This window comes from Tachypleus tridentatus, chromosome 10, assembly GCF_004210375.1.
Source record: "Tachypleus tridentatus isolate NWPU-2018 chromosome 10, ASM421037v1, whole genome shotgun sequence".
Lineage (NCBI taxonomy): Eukaryota > Metazoa > Arthropoda > Merostomata > Xiphosura > Limulidae > Tachypleus > Tachypleus tridentatus.
The window spans coordinates 171,016,946-171,040,205 of record NC_134834.1 but is presented as its reverse complement, the minus strand read 5'-3'; the positions used below and the strand labels follow the sequence as shown (position 1 = coordinate 171,040,205).

At 34.5% G+C, this 23,260-nt stretch overlaps 1 protein-coding gene across 5 annotated transcripts in view; it reads left to right on the top strand.

Annotated features, from left to right (window-relative positions):
- Nucleotides 1–1,009: 1,009 nt before the first annotated feature.
- Nucleotides 1,010–23,260, top strand: part of LOC143230905 (C-Maf-inducing protein-like) — a 142,210-nt gene continuing 119,959 nt past the window's right edge. Inside the window, exons 1-2 of one of the 5 annotated variants that reach the window (XM_076465203.1) lie at nucleotides 1,010–2,217; nucleotides 14,805–14,852. In XM_076465203.1, the coding sequence (XP_076321318.1) occupies nucleotides 1,654–2,217; nucleotides 14,805–14,852 (612 nt within the window). In that variant the 5' untranslated portion in view covers nucleotides 1,010–1,653. Of the gene's footprint in view, nucleotides 2,218–6,464; nucleotides 6,611–14,804; nucleotides 14,853–23,260 lie in introns of those variants that run through there. The other 4 variants (XM_076465202.1, XM_076465205.1, XM_076465204.1 and 1 more) reach the window with 4 other exon arrangements.

The following is a 23,260-nucleotide window of genomic DNA, read 5'->3' as shown; positions in this document are numbered from 1 at the left end:
ATTACATCTCAAGTAAATTATTTAATCAACAAGTTGCGAGTAATTTATTACATGTTAAGTAAATTATTTGATCAACAGATTTTATTCAAAATATTTTCACAGAACTAATGTTTCAAAGCGTTTGAGTTCGTCTTTGTTGGTGGGTGCTAAATCAGGTGATACATGATAAACAAGCTTACCTGTAGCAGTATTGTTATTAACGAAAATTTATTTTTTCATAACTTATTATTGGTTAGCGAGTGAAGTGGTTTCAATAACTTTAACCTTAAACGTAATTACCATTTATATATAATGACTGTTTCTCTGAAGTACATTGAAATATTAAAGGCTGTGGTTGTTGATTTCCTAGTTCAAAGCTTCACAGTGAGTTATTTGCATTTTGTTATATCACAAAGAATCGAACCCCACAAAGCAGTAGTTTTGTAAGTAAATAAAATTACCGCTAATCTATTGTTTTAAGTGAAAAATTATGCGACATTTTATATTTAAACGCCTGTAAATCATAATACAGCAATAATTTATTATAAAAGCAAAAATTACCTTACACGTTTGAATAACATATACTATTTAATAAGGAATAAACTATTGTATTTTCTGTACTTACATGCGAAAACTACATTTGTTAATAAGCGAACAAACTCAAAGTTATTTTATTATTTCTTAAAAATAAAAAACAAAGACGAAGTGTTTTGGCGCGATGTGATACAAACCGCCTGAAAACAAATTTTATATTATTGTTATTAACGAAAATTTATTATTTTCATAGCTTATTATTTGTTGGTTCTTTTAAGTAATTCCTTTTTAACTTTGCAGATCGACTTGAAAAACTCAAATGAAACCATTTCACTTTTAGATAACAGCTTAGATATATCTTATAAACCTTTTTACTTCTATCTAATCTTGAATAAACAATTACACAGATCCTCCATTGTTACTCATGTGCAGCTAAGCAGTTGTTTTTCCTGCCATCTGACGGTCACCTATGAAAACTCAAAATGAGGCGAGTGTTGTTCAACAGTCGCTTTCAGCTAGCTTGGGTCTGAGCGCTTAACTAGTTCGCTGTTTACCAGCTAACATCCTGTTATTGACCAGCGTGGACACATAACCATGATCTAGTTTTTTTCATAAAAAGCTGCAAGTTAGGCTTCAGCTGTTTATTTAGTATAGTAGTTGCTTCAAGGTTGAGTAAGTGCAGGATTTTAAACGCTTTGTAAACTTAAATTCTCTTTCACCTTCCATTGTTTGGCTGTGTTAACGTTATTAGCGCGGTCTGCGCAGCATTTGACGCTGTATTTTCCCACAATGAAAACGCGGTTATTTTTATTTTAGCGTCTCATAGTTTTGGAAGAGATTATTGAGAGATAATATCTTCATGTAACAGACATTTATTCCTATGTTGATTTGACGTCATGTTTAATAATCTGATACTGAAAGATCCAAAAATAAAGTAAATTAAAAGTTGTACTCGTTGCTGAAAGTTGACTTTCGTAGAAAGTTTATCGTTTTAGCTTTATCTTCACGTGTTCTTTTATAATTCATTAAGCAATAGTGAACTGTTCCTACATCTTGTGATGTGCTAGGCCTGTGGACACACCCTGCAAGGTTCGTGACGGAAACATTGTTACACACGTACTGAGTGTCCGTATAGTTCTGATGGCGAGCAGCCTAGAGAATAGCTTAGAGACTCATCGATCCTCTTCGATGGCACTCGACTCATCATCCGGACCAAATTCAGATGGTTTAAATTCCGAATGTGACTCTCCTCTTCCTTCCTCAGAACATCCTTGTTCATCCGAAAGCAGTGCAAGTAGCAGTATTGCTAGCTGTGCGTCCGAATGGCCGTCCTCGTCTCCACGTACCAGCCCAAGCTCGATTCCAGGGCCCAGTTGCATTATCATAAGAAATCCTTTACACGAGGCCAGGAGTTCTTCTTCCGAGCCAAGCACGCGACAAAATTCAGTTGATTCCATCTCATCGAGCGAAGGAGGCTACGGGACAGAATTCCAGGGCCTGGTGTCTGCCTGTAGTTCCCCCTCCAGATCTCTACCCAGCAGTCCCCTTGGTCCCCGTTTTAAACTTTTACATGAGGGGGAATTTCATGTGTGTCGTCTGAACCATACCCGTACTGTCATCAGTAAAATTCTGAGTTCCAAATTTCTCAGGCGCTGGGAAAACCACCGCCTGATTTTATCAGACAACGAGATACGTTCCAAAACGGTAAGAACAAATACATAGACAAACTGTTGTTACTTTATATGGCGTTCATAAAACATAGCATAAAACAAGTAGCACTTACTATACAGATACAAAACTAATCATCTGAATTGAAAAGTTTGTGATACTCACACATTTAACTAAGTTAACCGCTGGTATGAAAACGTTCATAAATATTCTTGTTTTTAGAAGACACACTTTCAGTTTTAAAATATTCAACATTTTCTCTCGAAACTGCATATTGATAGAGGCCTTAATCTTTAGAAAGGTATTTTGAGTTGAAATAACTGATTATAACTATATTTTTTGAATAACACCTCTCACCACAAAGTTTAATTAGTGAACATAATATTAACTTTCTGCTATCTTTGCTATCTGTTCGTTAAAAGTTTATTATAGTAATGTCTTGTTTTTGGAAAAATATAATTAATTTTTATAGTATCAAAGATCAAATTTAGAATATTGATATCAACATTTGTGTTGGAACAGCAGTTTATTTAAACTGTCGTCTATCTGAGATAAAACAACTTATTCTCAGCGTACTTACTAGTGATACTTCTTAGTTTAATAACAGTATTCAGAGTTTATCAATTTATTATCTTTATTACAGTTCAGAAAGCTTCGGTACTTTATAATAAGCAGAACTGAGAATAATTTTTCAATAAACCTAGCTATATTTTTATAATTTATAACTGATGATTCTTAGTGTAATTTAAAATAATTTGCAAAGTAAAAATTGAAATGCTATACAATCGAAGTTGAACGTATGAGTAGGCTCATATTTTAGGAACTTCTCACATGTTTTGTAACAGATTTTATTACACGATTCAACTTGATAGAAGCCATTCTTCTCAAGATAATTAAAGGATAATTGGATTCTATAACATTTTAAATATTAAAAAGACAAGTCGATGTTATAAAATAATGTCAGTCTTCACTTCAGTTAAATTTTTATCTAGGTCAGGAATCTAATGATCAGTCATTAATCTCAAAGCAACATTATTATTGGCCTGCAACATACCATAACCTACCTTCCTTATGGAACATTTCACAAGAGTTTACAATTCATATTTTATTTGAATACGAAGTACGATTTCCGCAAGGAGCAAGGGAAGAAAACCTACCGTGTTTAACTTCTCGGCCTCTTATGACCAGGTAGTTAGAGTGCTTGACTCGTAATCTGAGGGTCGCGGGTTCGAATCCCCGTCACACCAAACATACTCGCTCTTTCAGCCGTGAAAGTGTTATAAAGCTAGGTCAATGCCACTATTCGCTGGTAAAAGAGTAGCCCAAGAGTTGGCGGTGGGTGGTGATGATTAGCTGTCTTCCATCCAATCTTACACTGCTAAATTGGGGACGTCTAATACAGATAGATCTCACATAGCTTTGGGCGAAATTCAAAACAAACGAACGAACTCTAAACTACTTCACTGAAAGAGTTGTTTGTTTGTTTTGCATACTGTAAATGTCCATAATGAATGCAAAGCGTCTTCCAAGAGTAAACTATGCGTCTTTAATAGAACTGAAATTCTGCAAGAGATTCGCTTCAATCATTTAATTCATCGTCAAGAAATGTGTCGACTGTTTCAGCCTGGTGAGACTGATTGAAGTCAAAGCCAGTTGCTCCAGTGTATGTGGTAGCGAAAGGCAAGATTTTACACTTATTATGAGTTGATTAATGGCACCATCTCGCACAATATGGAGGTTGATATTGTCCATTCCATACTTCCACCGCTGTCACATGCGTTATTTTCCTATCTTTACATATGGCTGCAAGATGAAGACCAAATAATCTTCAAAAGAACACTTTTTCATACGTTGTTAGTTCACTAGACGTATTGGTGGTATTGTTGGAAGCTTGCTGTTTTGTGCCTTGTTTTGAGTATAATACGCCTCAGTGGCCACCTGTAACTCATGTTCATCTGTAGTTGTGAACATTTGTGTTTCTGAACGTATTTTGACGCTTCCAGATTTCAGCCTTCTTTTATGTGTATGCTGTGCATGGTACGGTGCCTTTTGTTTTGAGATTTCCAAGTAACTGTCTAACTGGTTTGGAAGCTTTTTCGCTTTCTGCTTAAAACACTTTAAAATGTTTCTAAACAGTTCTCAACAACTTGCTATAATTGGTCTGCTTCCGTTCGTCAATGGCTTTAACATAAATAAAATATCCATATACCTTCATTGAGATCTAGCTGTTGTTCATGAATAATTTGAATATTTTACTCGCCGTTGCTCATCTCAAAGTGAGAAATGAAGCAAAGTTGTGTGAAACCCCCATGTATATAGTGTTCAAAATCGTTATGGAAGCATTGAAATGTGTACAAAATGAAATATTACGAGATTTCTCCCTCTATATTGAATTGAAAAATACCTGCACTCGAGAATAATTTTATATTTTTAGTTTACACTAAGTAAGGCTGGCTGTCATCCAGTCAATCAACCAGTGCCACACCAGAATAATGACTATAAAAGTACAGACAGTCATATTATTCCCAACAGTAGTGCAGCAAATGTACGGATGGCTTTCAAAACAGTAATGCTTGACTTGCACGAAGTCTCGATATTAATATTGTTTCGACTGAGAAGGTCAAAAACTGAACCAACAATCTGGCTCAATTGTGGAAAGTATTAAGGAAATTTGGAACAATAATTTACAACATTGATAACTTTATGGTAGTATAAAACAAAATGAACTCCTTTGTTTAAAACAAATACTGGTGTATTCTAAAGCTCATTAACTTCTTTCTTTTATTTTTTAAATTTTACATTAATGAGTGTTTGCGTGTTTTTCTTATAGCAAAGCCACATCGGACTATCTGCTGAGCCCACCGAGGGTAATCGAACCCCTTAATTTAGTGTTGTAAATCCGTTGTACGAGCGGGGGACGTGTATTAGTGACAAATCATACTTACTAACAATTATTCATTGCTTGTGACTCCTATGTGTGTATCAACTGTACACTTCCGTAAATACTGCCAGTGTTGCAGTTCAAGATTTCTTATCATACGAAAGATGATCTCATACCTGATTTGTGTACTCTGACTTGATGGGGTAACTGACATTATTTCGAAAGAATTAAAATACACGAACTGAAGCAAGCACACGATGTAAATGTCTTTTAAGTCTCATAACACATTTATTATTTGAACTTTAAATAAATAAAACGTATAATATTGTTCTTTTATACATGAACAGGGTACATAACGAATCTCAAATAAGTATATAAAGAATACTAATTCTGTTTTAATTTAATTGACTTTTTGTGAAGTATTCTAAGTCATACATTCACTACTAACTATCAAGAACATTTTCAGACTTAGGAACATTCATTCATCATATAAACGTGGCTTAATCTGGAAGAAATGCTTATTAGATTATGTATGGTATTGTTTGTTTAGAATTAAGCACAAAGCTACATAATGTGCTATTTGCAATCTGCCCACCACGAGTATAAAAACCCAGTTTTTAGCAATGTTGGTCCGCAGACGTACCGCTGTTCCATTGGGGGGCCGTATGTGGTATCGTACTTTCACTGTTCCTTACTCAATGTCCAACGTGGCCTACGCTGTATACACATATATTTAAAAGGATATAAGTTGTAAAATGTTCTCAAAATGAAAAATTCAAAGAAGTTTACACATTATGTGACTGTACAGTTAAAATTATAACGAATTTCTAAGAATCTGTGACCATCACAAACAAACGACAAAAAAAACCAAAAAAAAAAACCGTTAGATTTATTTGTCAAGTTGCGCTTGTAGTCTTGATACTTTGGTTAAAGGCATCGAATCGAACTTTGTACCATTTATAACGCAAACTGTAAATGTTTAGTATTACACAGGAAGGGTGTGACGATATGCTATATTTAAGTAGACAGTAAAAGTTCAGAAAACCGATATGTATTGTTTGTATGAAGCAAGATTGGGTCCAAGTACGTTCCAAATATTTTATACATTTTCCCTGGCGTCATTAACGTAGTTTTTATTGAAACGATATGGACACTTCATTAGATTTCACAACAGAAAATGGTATTTAAAAATAGTTAGCGACCTGTTTAGCATTTGTAACACGTCATATGTTAAAAAAACATTTGGAGAACTTGAACGCGCAAATATCGTTTGGTTTGTTTTGAATTTCGAGCAAAGCTGCACGAGGGCTAAAGGTTCCTAATTTAGCAGTGTAGCACTAGAGGGAAGGCAGCTAGTCATCACCACCCACCGCCAACTCTTGGGTTACTCTTGTACCAACGAATAGTGAGATTGACTATTACGTTATAACTCTCCTACGACTGGAAGAGCGAGTGTGTTTGGTGTAACGGGGATTCGAACCCGCGGCCCTCTGATTACGAGTCGAGTGCCGTAACCACCTGGCCATGACGGGCCCGCAAATAGCGTCGGTAAGTGAAAACGAGATTGTTTAGTCAGTTTCCTTTTTAGTCTTCTGAGTGATCAAAGAAGGTTAAAACAATGTTCTTTAAAACTATAGAAGAAGAGAAACACGTCCTAAAACAGTATAAGAGCTGAAATCTAGGCCAGCCACTCTTACGGCAAACCTTCATGGACATCCATTCATGTAATTGTACATTGCTAAATTAGGGACGGCTAGCGCAGATAGCCGTCGTGTAGCTTTGCGCGAAATTCAAAACAAGCCAAACCAAACCTGGTAAAACTAATCACAGTTCTCAATGTTATATGCCTTGTTCTTTATACTGTAATGAAACGTTTGTTTCCCCCCAGTGGCACAGCGGTATGTCTACAGATTCACATCGCTAAAAACCGGGTTTCGATACCTATTGTGGGCAGAGCACAGATAGCGCATTGTGTAACTTAATACTTAATTCCAATCAAACAAACGAAACGTTTGTTTTCCTCCACCCTCTCGGTGGTTCAGCAATAAGCACGATGAGCATAGCACTGATAGCCCACTGGGTTTGATAACAAACAGAGTTGACACTTGTACTCAACCATCAATTTACGCTTTTTCTTATTCACATAGTTTGAGTTTTGAAATAGACATCACTAATTATCTCAATTTAATGGGCTTATGACAATGTAATCCATTTATTTTTCTTGTGTTTTGATTAAATTGATCCTTATTTTACACCCTTGTGTGTCTATCTATGTATGTAAAATCTAGAACAAAGAAACTGTCCAAGAAGTCTCACCAAAAGGTAAAACTGTGTGAGCAATGCTTTGACCTTTGTTTGTTAGCCACATATGTCAATGGCCAATACTTGAGAAACTTTCAGCTCTATATATTTTATAAACTTCCCTAAATATCATCACAATAACACCAGTTTGATGGATAACTGGACGGAATGGTTAATTTTAGATATAACTGGTCTTCTTGAGTCTTGATGTCCGTTCGTTAGAACATTGAATTGTGAGCTCATTAACTAGACCGATATTCTCACTTCCAGAGTTAGAACATAGAAGTAGTCAACATTAGTTCAATCAGTATATATACAAAAAAACCAATATTTAAGTTTTCTCCTTCTTGTTAAACTCAAAGCCACGTGCTTTTCTCACAGCGGATATCGAAACCCGATTTTTAACATAAAAACCCTCAAACTCACTACTGGGCCACCAGAGGAGGACACATATATAAATACTTCCGTGCAGTATTTTGACCTTTTTACTTAAGTTGCCCTCAAGTATAACAAAATAAAAAAATCAGTAGAAGACATGAGATCAAAAGAATGTTCTAATCATACGATGCGAAAACAAAAATCAAATAGTATCATTGGCCACCTAGAAACAGCATTAATGAGGTAGAGAAAATAGAATTAAAAACAGTAATTTCAAAAGCATTCTATTTATACTGTTATTAATATAAAAGCAGATTTATATTAATATAAATTCTTTATATAAATTTAAAGAAAAATGTTTTAAACAAATCAAAGATAAAATAAGACTGTTATATTTAAAACAATGTCTTATTTAATTAACAGTATTATAAATGTGATACTCTGTTTATTAATATAAATTTTATTTCAATTTTTGATACTGATTTTATGCAGTCAATAATATTGGTTCATATTCCGATTACTGGCCAATTTTTTTTCACGTGAATGAAACATTATTTTCAGCTCGTGTGCTTTCTTATAGCAAAGCCACATCGGGCTATTTGCTGTGTCTACCAAGGATAATCGAACTCCTTATTTTAGTGTTGTATATCCGGTACTAACCATTGTCCCACCGGATAACCGAAAATTTGTTTGTACATATTAATATATGTGCATATATTTATATGTAACGAAATGTATGGTGGTTTTTTTTTGTTGTTGTTTTTCTTCCCCTGAGACGAAGCTAACCTTTGAAACAGTTATATTTTAGGTGAATCAGATGAGGTACAACAAAATATATTCAGTAATCAAACACATTGTGGACTTGTTCCAACGTTAAACAGCAAAATACTTACAACAGTGCAGGGCTGAACAACAGCTTACTGTTTCCATGCTTTATTATTGAAGGGAGGGCAGACAGTCAAATTCAGTTCAACACATTGGTCAATAATGCCTTTGTATTCTAATTGGGAGAAGTCTGGGATGGCATATGTTGTTTCTGTTGTGTGAGTTAGATACCTATGGTAACACTAACAGCGTTTTTTTGTATAATATTGGCTTCACAGATGATCACTGTTACTTGTCTGATGAACGGTTGAATATCAAAAACAAGTTCAAGGCTGAAACAGTACAAAGAAAATTCGTGATGATGAGAAATCCACTTGAAGTAAAAATGTATTCTCAAGATGTCTGATATGGGTATTAAAACTGTAATTAAAGTAAAGTATAGAACAACGTTTCGACCTTCTTAGGTCATAACACAGACTTGAGAATTTAAACTGCATAAAAGTTGTTTTGGTTTTAATAACGGATTTTTCATAGTTTAGCCACGAAGATTTCGAATATGGTAGTCCTTTCTTTTTTTATCTATAACGTAAGGATCTTTACAAATTAGGAAGGAAAAAAGCTTTTACTTAGATCAAATTATTATTTATTTTCCTAGAGTAAATATATTTTATTATTATGTTTGGGTTTTAGAACAATCGATAAGACTCTCACTTCGCTTTTGGTAGAGGGAAATCTCCAACTTATAATTGTCAATATTTTAAACACAACAAAATCTAACCCAATTTCAATAAAAATGATTCATTTATGTAAAAGTATATATATATATATATGATGTTTTCTTGAAAAACAAAAGTCTAAATGATGGAGAAAAGTTGATATCATTTTGGGATTCAATGTAAAAGAGATGTAACATGTAAATATTTCAAGACAATAAAACCATCGCAGGCCTGTGTAATCAACTTGACCTCTATAGGTAGTTGAATCACAGTTTAAGTGTGTATAACGGCACGAAAAAAAGGTATAAAACATCTGTAACTAATACAAAAATCAGAACTTATTAACACACACTAAAAGAGCTCAAATATTTATCTCAGTTTTATGAGGAAACAAAAGTAAAACAACAAAATACCAAATATGTCTAGGTGATTCAAAGTCAGATAAATAAAAGCATACATAAGCAAGCTTGACTATTGTTTAATCAGCCTATAATTTAGAAATTTGGAGAAACATTATAAGTGTGGTATCATGGCTGAAATTTGGAGCATATTTTTTCGAACATCAAGTTGCTGTTGGTATTACTATTGTCTTTTGTTTGTTTGTTTTTGAATTTCGTGCAAAGTTGCACGAGGGCTATCTGCACTAGCCGTCCCCAATTTAACAGTGTTGGACTAGAGGGAACAGGCAGCTAATCATCACACCCCACCGCCACCTCTCGGCTACTCTTTTACCATCGAATAGTGGGATTGACCGTCACATTATAATACCCTCACGGCTGAAAGGGCGATCATTTTTGGCGTGACGGGGATTCGAACCCACAACTCTCAGATTATCAGTCGAGCGCCTTAACCACCTGGCCATGCCGGGACAAATATAGTGTTTGATTTCGTTCTTAAGAAACAATCTGAATTATTATATGTATACAGACCATTATAAATCTATATTACTATTATTGGAAAAGAAAGCGACAAGATTTATCTTCTGTTACAAGCAATGTGTTTAGTAATTCTATAATTATTGAACACACTAGAGTTTTGTGTGTGTGTGTGCTGTTTTGTTTTGTTTTAACAAGGTTGCATCGGGCCAACTACAGCAAGGCTCGTGAACAGCCTTTAAGCCCACAGAATTAAGTAAGACGAAATAAATTAGTAGCATTATGTAAAATAAACATTCTAAAGTTATATGCATAGGTGTAAATAAATATATTCCACAAACGGTCATAGGGTATGCTTATCTTTATTATAACTATGAATAAACCATCTGTAATATTTAACTGTCTCTATACAATAAGGAAACTTATGTAGGAGACAAATAATATTAACCCAATTACAACTTTAAATGGTTTACTAGAGATTTTGAGGTATGAGGAGAATGGGACGATCATATAATAATTAAAGAATTAATATTTTTTCTCACTAGAGAAGTGTATTTTGACTTGAAGACTACAGGTTGCAAATAGCGAACATTATAGTCCATGTGATCTTTCGTTTTGTTTTACAAATTGTGATATAAAGTGATTTCTTTGTTGCACATAGTAACAGAGCGTTGAGTGTTAATGAAAATATACATTATTCCGCCTTTAAAACTAAGAATGAATTTCACCATTTATTTTGTGGGTATTTTTATAGTTAGAGAAAGAAATACGGAATATGCTACTAAAAACTGTAAGAAATAGCAACTTTTATTTGTAGCTTTCCACTAGACTCAACCAAATGTACTATTTATGTTTGTTTTTTATAAATACTGACGAAGCAGGGTGTTCGTGAACTGAAACGAAGTTTCAAACTTCGTATTCGACTTAAATATCTGTTTTCTTCTTTTACCCTTATACTGATGCAAAGAGTCAGCTCATTGTTTTCTTTTGGCAAGATAAGTTGGTTTCAAGGAATATTCACTTGACTGTAAAATAACGTGCACCTCCTAATTTTTCTTTCAATTCTCGTCTAAAAACACAAAAGAGAACAATTAAAGAGACGGTGTTCCAATTGGTTCATTTCGAGCTCCATTTTGTAAAGTGGTTCAGTAATTTGATATATCAGATAATGCTACTGTTTAATCAATAAATTGTCTTGATATTAAAGTAATCGATGTGATAAACTAGTAAAAGCATATTAGGCTCAAGGTCAAACACAGATGGACTCTGTCCACTAACAATTTTAGGAGGATTGTTTTGTTTGTTTGTTTTTTTGAATTTCGCACAGAGCTACTCGAGGGCTATATGTGCTAGCCGTCTCTAATTTAGTATTGCAAGACTAGAGAAAAGACAGATAGTCATCGCCACCCACCGCCAACTCTTGGGCTACTCTTTTACCAACAAATAGTGGGATTGACCGTCACATTATAACGCCCCCACGGCTGAAAGGGCGAGCATGTTTGGCGTGACGGGGATGCGAACTCGCGACCCTCAGATTACGAGTCGCACGCCTTAACACGCTTGGCCATGCTGGGCCACTTTTAGGAGGAACCCTATTTTTCATTCTCCTTTATACACTGTTATTTGTGTCGGGTATTGTAGATTTGGGTATGTTTGAATTTTTACTTTTTATGTGGGTAACATAGAGCCTATTTTCAATGTTTTCTTCATGAATCTAACCCTGTTTAGGAGATATACATTTTAATACATCTTAAACAGAATCGTAACCATCAAACATTTGCTACTTCAAACACTATTTCCATGCTGAACTTTAAACAAATAAGAAACAACAACTCACGACAGATATACACTATTGTGTAAAATAAAACATTTTCTCTGACTTTTAGGCAAAGAGGAACAAAGACGGTCAGTACAGTAAAAAAGCTATTATCAACATCTTGACACAGCTCTGGTGTATTGTAGTAGACTTATCTTGTGATTAGTTTTATGCTAGGACGAGATAAAGCGAGGTAACATTGGCTCTAGCTAATTAAAATGTAAATGTTTAACGTTACGAATGCATATAACATTTTGTGATTGTTTGCTTTTTGATTTCGCGCGAAGCTACGTGAGGGCTATCAGCGTTAGCCGTTTCTAATTTAGGAATATAAGACGAAATGGAAGACAGCTAGTCATCACCATCCTCCACCAACTCTTGGGCTACTCTTTTACCAACAAATAGATCGATCGTAAGTTTATAATGCCTTCATGACTGAAAGGGCAAGCGTGTTTAATGTGACGGGAATTTGAAGCCTCGAATTATTATGACTCGATTAAGAGTCGAGTGCCTTAACCACCTGGCCATGCCGGGCCTTTTGTGATTGTATTGATAACAAAGTTGTTCTCCGTTTACATGCTCTTAATTTCCAACCTACTTCAGACTTGTAATTTATGTTCATTTTCAATTATCCCTTGTCTTTCAGCTGTTCGACCTCCTTATTGTACCGAGAGGAAATTTAGTTTTTTTCAAGTTGAATGTTGTTATTAAATTATCATTGTTGTTATAGTTACAAAAATTAGTCGTAATTGCTATTTGCTTGCAAACAAAGTTGTTGTTTCCTTAGTTCAAAGGTACGCAATAGTTTACCTGCCTTCTGCCCACTGTGGGAATCAAACTTCTAATCTTTGCGTTGTAATCATATAAACTTACCGTTGACACATCAGTATACACAGACGTTTTAAACTGCGCATGTATTTATAAATAATCTTTGTGAAATCGCATAGTGTGAAGGCTCATGAGTCTCAGTTTCATGGTTACCGGAACTAGTTCAGTCCACTGAGTGGTAATGTTGAAAATATTTACTATTTAGCGCAAACCAAAATGGATAGAACGGTCGTGGACGATTTAATGGTTGCTGTTTTAAAATTGATTTTAAAGTGATGTCCTGTAACGTAACGTTTTATTGTTTTCTGGAAGTTACAGATATGAAAATTTTGTGGACTACTTGGACCTTGTGTGTACAAATGGATTCCGGTTCATGTTTCAATCTAAATGATGATGAACGTCCATACTGTCGCACGTATATATGATTTCTGATGTCTTTTTTATTTATTTTTATCCTGTTTGTTTGTTTTTTGAAATTTCGCACAAAGCTACTCGAGGGCTATCTGTGCTAGTCGTCCCTAATTTAGCAGTGCAAGACTAAGAGGAAGGCAGCTAGTCATCACCACTCACTGCGAACTCTTGGACTACTTTTTTTACCAACAAATAATGGGATTGATAGTCACATTGTAATGCTTCGACGGCTGAAAGGACGAGCATGTTTGGTGTGACAAGGGTTGTGAGTCGAATGCCTTAACCAGCTGGCCATGCTCATTGATCTTGTCCTTGAAAAAAAGTAACAAGAAAAATTTCATTTAGTTAAAAAATAATTGTTTTTCAATTTTTGTTTTCCTTGAAAAACAAACTGCCACGTGTTATAATATATATTCCTAAAACTATTTATTTTTTCATGACGGATTATTATATGAACAGATTTTTTTCTCAAACATTAGTAGTGGAAGATGGGCTTGCCAACACCATTAGAGCTAATAAAATAATTTTGAAAAGCCAGTTTGGGACTTAGTATGGCCCCAAAACAGAAGAAAAAATAGTATCTCTTTAACTGTTCGTTATATTTATTGTCTGTAAAGAAAAAACTCAGACGTTTTCGTATTATAAAAATAAGCCGTGGGGGCATTATTATGTGACGGTCAACCCCACTATTCGTTGGTAAAAGAGTAGCCCAAGAGTTGGCGGTGGGTGGTGATGGCTAGCTACCTTTTCTCTGGTCTTGCACTACAAAATTAGGGACGGCTAGCGCAGATAGCCCTCGTGTAGCTTTGTGCGAAATTCCAAAAAACAAACTGTTCCTTTTCTTTAATATTTATTATTTGTTTTCCTGTAACATTTTTTTCTTCGTTCCCTTGAAAATCATTTCCTATTTTAACTCGTTATTCACGATCTCTTTATACAAATTGGTTTGTTAATTTAGTCTGTTACCAATATTAATAAATTCCGTTATCAGACTCATTAGTAAGACGTTATAATGCTTTATTTATGCCCTCTGATACGTTGTTTATATTCACGTGTGAAAGTACATAACTGATGTTTCTTTGTTGTTTTTTCACATTGCATCCATATTTTTACATTTGAGTTTTTAATTACACATCTAACCGAAGAAGGTGTGATGGTAATTATTGAATTAACTAGTACCTGCTGCAACCAGTGTATAATGTTTTAACTGAAGAAGGTGTGATGGTAATTATTGAATTAACTAGTACCTGCTGCAACCAGTGTATAATGTTTTAACTGAAGAAGGTGTGATGGTAATTATTGAATTAACTAGTACCTGCTGCAACCAGTGTATAATGTTTTAACTGAAGAAGGTGTGATGGTAATTATTGAATTAACTAGTACCTGCTGCAACCAGTGTATAATGTTTTAACTGAAGAAGGTGTGATGGTAATTATTGAATTAACTAGTACCTGCTGCAACCAGTGTATAATGTTTTAACTGAAGAAGGTGTGATGGTAATTATTGAATTAACTAGTACCTGCTGCAACCAGTGTATAATGTTTTAAATGCAAAGAGGTAAGAAGGTGTATAACACCCCCTTCTTCCCCCAGGTATTTCTGCGGACTCACCACGATAGAAATCGTCTTTTGCTACCCGTGGTGAGTAGAGTACACATCGCCCGTTGTAAAGCTTTGTTCTCAATTTCAAACAAACAAATTATTTATTATTTAAATAAAAACTTTTAGTAATAAATGTGTGAGGTTTATTTGATGTATCTATGAAAAATAATGTTAATTCAACTCCTTAATGCTTAAACAAAAACTTTAAAAAATAGATGTGTGGGAGCTAGCTGTTAAACTTTAAAAAAATAATAATCCTGAATATCACGTGGCGGTGCTAAATTCCCGCAGTCACTGGTCACGTCATGCAACTGGCATGTCATGACGTCAACAATGACGGTATTACATGGGCTCTGGACAGAGAGTTCTGACATCATCAGCGGAACCCGTATCTGTCCCAAGAGAATTGTGAGGTTTATAAGCACTAACCTCATTTAACGAACTTAAAAACTTACATTTTCAAGGTACTTGAAAAATAAATATTTTAGTTTTAAATTACGTTATTTTTTTGATATTTTTATAAAAATTGTAGGACTGAACGTCAGGTAAAAACAAAGTAACAAAAACTAATAACTATACAGTTCTTATTACAATATGAAACACCATGTGTAAAATAGATAATACAAAGTAAAGCTTCTCAGCTTTCCAAAAAATAAATTAATTATTTTAATCTTGATTACGACTTCTTAAATTAGTATCAACCAAAACATTAAACTTTTAGTTCAAATTAACTAAAACGTATAGCGACTATGTAAAAATAAATCAATGAAATACGCGGGAAATGAAGGTCACATGAAACTCAAATATTCAGGGAAGTAATCAGTTAATTAACTACTATTTTGAATTATTTCTGTTATTGTAAGTTATGTGACTAATATTTAAACGTTTACAACTATTTTGACAATGAATTTCTGAGTCAACTGAACCAATTGTGTAATGTTCGGTAAGAAATTAGAGATTATATGAGATCTGGAACTGCGGAAAAGTTGCAATAAAGTAATAAGGAGTCTTTAAGGCTTGATCTGAGAAGCATTTTCTTTTATGTATTGGGTTGAGGAATAATTCGTGAGCGTTTTTTCAAGTTAAACAAATATATTCATAAATGAAACGCTTTCGCAAAATATTTCATGTCATTTGGTAGATAATTTTTTGCTCTAATAGATGGTGTGTTTGATTTTCATATGTCTTTAATTTTTGCTTTCACTTTCAGCTCATTAAATGGAATGTCAAGTGGACAAAATCGAGCATTTTCGACACCATCTGCTTTTCGCATTTAATTTCTTGCAATTTAGTTTAAAACAATGCATACTATATACCTAGGTATTACATGAAATAAAGTATCATAATAAATGTTTTGGGTGTAATGTGTTCATGCATTGAAGTATTGTATAGTCTTGCATGTAATGCTTGAATGAAATTATTTAAAAACGCTCACGAATTATTCCTCAACCTAATATATTGTGGTTACAGTTGTTTTCTGTATCAGTAAAATGAACAGCTCTGATCACAGCTGCCCCATGTCTTCAGACGATTCGTTCCCCTTATGGACAACGATAAATCTTCGGGCTTACAATGCTAAACTCAGGGGTTATATTACACTCGGTGGACAAAGCAAACAGCCTGGCGTGGTTTTATTATAAGAAATCACACTCACTCTCAACTATTCTGTGAATATACACGACCTGTGGTAAATGTGCTCCTCTGGCGTTTTTGTTAGGACGAACAGAAATTATTTGCTGGTCTTTTCTACGACCTTCTTTCTCTGAGATTGCTATCCTGTATGATCACATTCACATCTGGTGCCCTGGCAGTATGATGGCTATTTTGTTACAAGTAAACTTTTAATCCAGTGCTCCTATCATCTGTCTTCCGAGATGTGAAATCTATAGTGAAAATCTGATGGTTGTTCTTATAGTTTCCGAAAATTACCATCTTCATGAGAATATTTCTATATATTTTATTACAATAACATCATAATATCAGCAAATTATAATAAAGAATTTATCTGTCTACCAACGAGAAATCCTTTGTTCTTTTCATTTTTGGGGGTTGATTAATACCGTCAGATTTATTATATTGCACTGCGTATTCCAAATATTTTGCAAATGACTGGAGAAAACACTGGTGTTCGCTTCGTGAAGGTGAAAAAAACTAATGTACGTAAAGTAAACTTGATAACATTCGTCTACAAAATCTTAAACAAAATATCTCAGGAATTACTGTTCTTTCACTTGACTATTTGTCAGTTTGATTGTTTGAAATTAAGCTTTGCTCACCGCGGGTATTGAAACCCGGTTTCGTTTGTTTGTTTTGGAATTTCGCACAAAGCTACTCGAGGGCTATCTGTGCTAGCCGTCCCTAATTTAGCAGTGTAAGACTAGAGGGAAGGCAGCTAGTCATCACCACTCACCGCCAACCCTTGGGCTACTCTTTTACCAACGAAAAGTGAAACCCGGTTTCTAGCAGTGTGAATTCGCAGACGTGTTACTGTCCCGCCTTGGGGCTCGATATGGCGAAAGCATAAGATTTTGAAATACAAAAAAAAAAAAAAAAAAAAATAAAAGAGAATCTAACGCACGCCTAAATGAAAATTGTATTTTATACAAAGTTTTGGGTAAACTCCCAAATAAAAAACTGTACTTATATATAAAGTAGACTAAGAAAGAATAGTTGAAAGGTAAAAATATACAAAAGGACTCACAACACAAATCCTGCGTGGAGCACGCTTAACAAACATATAGGTTGAGAAAAAAAATATTTTTAGCTTTTCTTGTAAGCAGTATTATTATTATTATAATTTATAATAAAAAGGAAAAGATGCAGTAAGAGGAACTAAAATTGAGTCTTGAAAAATAGTGTTTGTTTGTTTTTGAATTTCGCGCAAAACTACACGAGGACAATCAACGCTAGCTGTCTCTAATCTAGCAGTGTAAGACTAAAGGGAAGGCAACTAATCATCACCACTCACCGCCAACTCTTGAACTACTCTTTTACCAATGCATAGTGGGATTGACGGTCATAATTTAACGTTTTCACGGCTGAAAAGGCAATCATGTTGGGTGTGACAGGGATTTGAACCTACGACACTCAGATTACGAGTAACGCCTTAATCACCTGGAAAACAATAAGTACAATCGAAAATGGATGTGTAAACAAATATTTTAGCGCAAAACTAACACAATTGATTGTTTGCACTCTGACCACCATAGGGAATCGAACCCCAAATATTAGCAATGTAAGTCCGAAAACATGCTTCAAACATGCTTGGAAGGAAAAATTAAATAAATATACTAATTAAGTGAAATATTTTATGAGGGTCGAAGGCTCTCACCTAAAAGAAAAAGCAAGAGATAGACAATAAGTAAACAAATCTAAAAAAAAAAAAAAGCCCCGGCCTGGCCAGGTGGTTAAGACGCTCGACTCGTAAACCTATGATCGCGGGTTCAAATCCCCGTCACGCAAAATATGATCGCCCTGGCAGTCGTGAGGGCGTTATAATGTTACGGTCAATCCCATTATTCGTTGGTAAAAGAGTAGCCCAAGAGTTGTCGGTAAGTGGTGATGACTAGCTGCTTTCTCTCTAGTCTTACACTGCTAAATTAGGAACGGCTAGAGCAGATAGCCTTCATGTAACTTTGTGCGAAATTTAAAAACAAACAAACAAAACAAACTGAAAAAGAGAGTTCGATTGAACAAATATTTGTTGGAAGAATTTTTGTAAAGTAAATTTTTTTCTCTAATTCTTTAAATGAAGATAGTGTTGAGTTAGGGACAGTGTTCTTGGCTTTCTCATTTTAACTTGTTTAAAGTGTCCTTTCTTTGATTGGAGAAACTTTAATGTCATTATCGTCGGGAGAATTAAAATGCCCAGGAATTGGGAGATCAGTGATCTCTTTTTGTATACAAACCTGAGGTGTTGCTGAATATGCTCATCGAATCTACGGGCTGCTTCTCCAAAACACTGTACGTGGTTATCAATGGTTGTATAAGATTCATCTCTCTTCCCTTCTATTTTAAAACCAACGAAGTTGTTATAAGACGTCTTTCAACTCCCAACAACTCTAACTTATACACTCATCTTGTTTACTTCCTTCATTATTGTTGACACTCGGAGACTATGGTTTATGACACCATAACATCCTATAGGTCCCTGTACCTTACCCTGTTGTCATTGAGCCAATGACAATCCGTTCCATTCCTTTTTGTCGTCCGTTCATTTTCTAGCCTGTCGTTCATTTGGGGAGCATCCTTATGTTTTCTCCTGCAAGATCTTTAAGAGCTTCTTATGTATTACCTATGGCAAAACAATCACTGTACTATTGTTATTCATAATAATGACATGATAGCTCTGAAACATCTTGGAAAACAAAATACACATTAAATTTCCCATTACTAAAACCCTCCTTCAAGTGGCTGAATTAGTTTTAACCATAACTAGCCAACTGTATCACCAACCCGTGGAAATGAAATTAGGTCCTTCCTTTGCTATTCTGTTTGCTGATAACTAGTAGAAACCCTCTATGCAATTTTTGATGACATTTTCCTCAACTTCTTTGTTATATTAACGACATTTAGTTATTGTTAGGTGTATCAAAGTTTAAATAAAATTATTCGTCGAATTTATCCAATAACATCATCCAGGTATTAAACAAACTTATCAAACCTCCTATACAAGTACTATTTCTTGACTTCAGTGTCCACATATCAGGTAACTTACTTAAAACTACATTACGCTACAAATATACTGACAGTTACGCTTACTCGAACTAATATTCTTTTCACTCTATGAAACTAGGGCTGCCACGCCTAAAAGATAGTTCAGAAAGTTAAGATGCTCATTCTTTAATAACTAAGATATTTTCAACAAAACTACTGAAACGGCAAGAATTTTCGGACAACCAAACTACTCATCTGAAGTCATCAAAAAATATTACAACCAAACTACCCCTCTGAAGTAATAAAAGAAGATCACAATCAAACTATCCCCCTGACATATAATGTGTGTGTGTTTTTCGTATAGCAAAGTCACAAAGGGTTATCTGCTCAGCCCACCGCGGGTAATCGAACCCCTGATTTTAGCGTTGTAAATCCGGAGACATACCGCTGTACTAGCGGGTAGCCCCTAAGATGTAAGAAACATCATAACCAAATTAACCACCTGAAGTATTAAAACAGATCATAACCAAACTACTCATATGCAGTAATGAAAAAAATCACAACAAAGTCATCAAGATCATAACAATGTAAACACCGACATCATGCAACCCAAAGAAAAACGTTAAACTAACAGTATCCTCTTACTATTAACATATCATCCACTCAATCTGCTAGCAGTAAATCTGATATTTCTTTTATGTATTTGCTCAAGATAGACCCAGCCGCTTTTAATATATTCACTATATCTCCTTTAATCTCTTTTAGAGAAAACTACTTAACTCACCAAAGTTACAAGACTAATTTTCCCGCTACTGGAACTCATCAGTGTACTAAAATCATATTGTTATACCTTTCCATGCGTAGCAAACAACACCTCAATAATTGCTAGTGGATTGTAACATTTTAATGCTATAAACCAGAATAAGAAAGTATAGTAATAAGGCATGTTTGTGTAAGTATACATAATCTACTATATATAAATCTTAATGAACAGATGGATTAACATTACATCTCATGTATGTGACAATAAACATATGCTATATACAGTTCACCGTCTTGTACAATGTAATTCAACATAATAATATACACAATGTCTAGTAAAAAACATGTTTGGTTAACTGAAGAACCGTTTGGAACAGACTTCATTTAGGCCCTTTTTTATAGCCGCTACAACATCATTGAGAAACCTGTATTTCTTATCTCGTGCATAATTGCAATAGTTCACAATAAGGAAATGTGAAACATATATATGAATTAACTATTCGTTTATCATCCTTTAAATATAGTTATGGACATTTTCCCCATTCGGCACATGATTTAATTCAACTGCAATTGTAATAGAACTGTGACGTCGAATGTCAAAAGGTGAAGAGATCGCTTGGGCGTTACTTCTCCGTGTTGGCTGTGAGGATATTGATAACACTGCAAAATATTTATAATATTTTCTATTCATATTGATGCCTAGTTTGAAATAGTTGCTTTGCATTTAAAACACATAAACTACATTTTATTTACAACAAAAATATAGAAATAACAGATAATGTTTTTCGTACAAAGAAAGATGCCTTCAGCGACGTGAACACACATCTGAAAGAGGGCGCATAAATTTGGGAATACAAAGGAAACTCGTAACGAATACATACTAGTGTAATGGAGGCTTGGTTTGGTTTGTTGTGAATTTCGCGCAAAGCTACACAAGGGCTATCTTAGCCGTCCCTAATTTAGCAGTGTAAGACTAGAGAAAAGACAGTTAGTCATCGCCACCCACCGCCAACTCATGGGCTGCTCTTTTACCAATGAATAGTGGGATTGACCGTCACATTATAACGCCCCCACGACTGAAAGGGTGAGCATGTTTGGTGTGACCAGGATTTGAGCCCGCGATCCTCGGATGACGAGTCGAGTGCTTTAACCACCTAGCCATGCCGGGCCCGTTATGGAGGCATGCCCCTCGGGAAAAAAATTGTAGTTTTCGCTAAAAATGATGCATTTAGGTAGTAACTGCTCTAGTTTTTTAGTTTTATAAAATGTTTTGTACATAAAGGGTTGAGATCGAATCTCCTGCACTCCTTCTAGTTAATTGCATAATCTTTTCTTTATGTTACGGTTGAAAATCCAAACAGTTTTTATCATAAACTTCAATCAGATTATAGAAGGTAGGAACGAAATATTGAGATTCCTTCAATAATATCATTGTAACCCGTTTTACATAAAGCGCAGACATTATTTTAGAACTTTGTTATCTTCAACTTGCGTTGTAAAATTTACAGTAAACTTTTACAGTGGCATCAGTTTGTAAGGACGTTTAAATAGGTTTTATTGTTGTACTTTGTCAATACAAAGTCATTGTTTAAGAATCAAGTTTTTCATGATGTATCTTTGTTTTCTGAAAAACAGGGAAATGTTTATTATACGATGATTCCTTAAGACTCAAGTTTAGTTTACCTGGCATGAGCTAAATGTCTGTGGCTTAAGAGTGTATCAACAAATATCGCATATGTTATTCCACAACGGAAATTGATTCGATGTTGGTTTGGAAACCATTTATGGTTTGTAAATGGACGTACCACAATGTACATACATAGGCTCAATAATGTTCAACGTTATCAAATTGTTAACTATTTTACTTTTTGGTTTCTCAATTTCAGGAAGTAGTTAAGCGGAATAATGTAGCAATTTCTGTACTTGAGGCTACATGATAGGAGAAACCCTCCTGCACCATTTGTTTGTTTGGAGTGCATACTTTTGTTGTTATTTAATGATGAAAATATGTAAACTTTAAGGTTTTCAATCCAAAATAAAACCCAGAAACGTTTGGTATTTTGTTACGTTCAAATTAAAATTCGTTTTTTTTCCTTTGCAACCTTACATATGTATATATATATATATATATAAAAGTATTGTGATACGCCTTCTAAGGTATGTGCTAAAGTTATTGAGATAATCTTTAATAAAATTTCCGAAACCGTCACCATAGCCACAGCTAAGTTATGAATATCGATTGGTTTAATTTAGTTTTAACAAAAAATATATCAATTTTTAATCTTTAGTATTTACTGAAATGTTTTCTTGTTAATTGAATAAAACTTATTCTCGTTTCCAGAGTTAGAGCATAAAATCAGATAAAACCAGTTAAATCTAGAATTTTTCTCTATTACAAAGCAAGAACATGAAACAATTTAGTATTGATGGAAAGTAATTATGGAATAATAAAACCTATTATATCAATAGGACATTTTATATACCGCTCTTAATGTTAAGCAACTCCACGCCTTCTCTCTAGTCTTACACTGCTAAATTAGGGACGGTTAGCGCAGATAGCCCTTGTGTAGCTTTGCGTGAAATAAAAAAAAAACACAAACAAACAAAACAACTCCACCTGTTTATAAGCTGGTTGTAATAAACCTGATTTGTTTCATGTTAAGGAGTGAAAATGTGGCTAGGTGGCAGCACTCATTGTTTTTTTTTTTTTTCTGGTATAACATGAGTTTATCATATGGTCAATCTTCATTATCTGCCCAACATTTAGAATCAAAATGGCAAACACATAGTCCCAAACTGCTTCGAGCCTAAGACATGATACGGAAAAGTACAACTAGATTGCTGTCTTTGGTTGATTCGGAGTTACTTTCCATGTATAAAAACATATAAAAGCACACCAGTAACTAACAAAAACTTAGACATGAGAATTCTTGAGAGCTCAGATCTTAATCTCAGATTTATGAAAAAAGCAGATCAACAGAAATAATAAACGGATATTTCTTATTACGCGGTTTCGTTATCTATTTTAT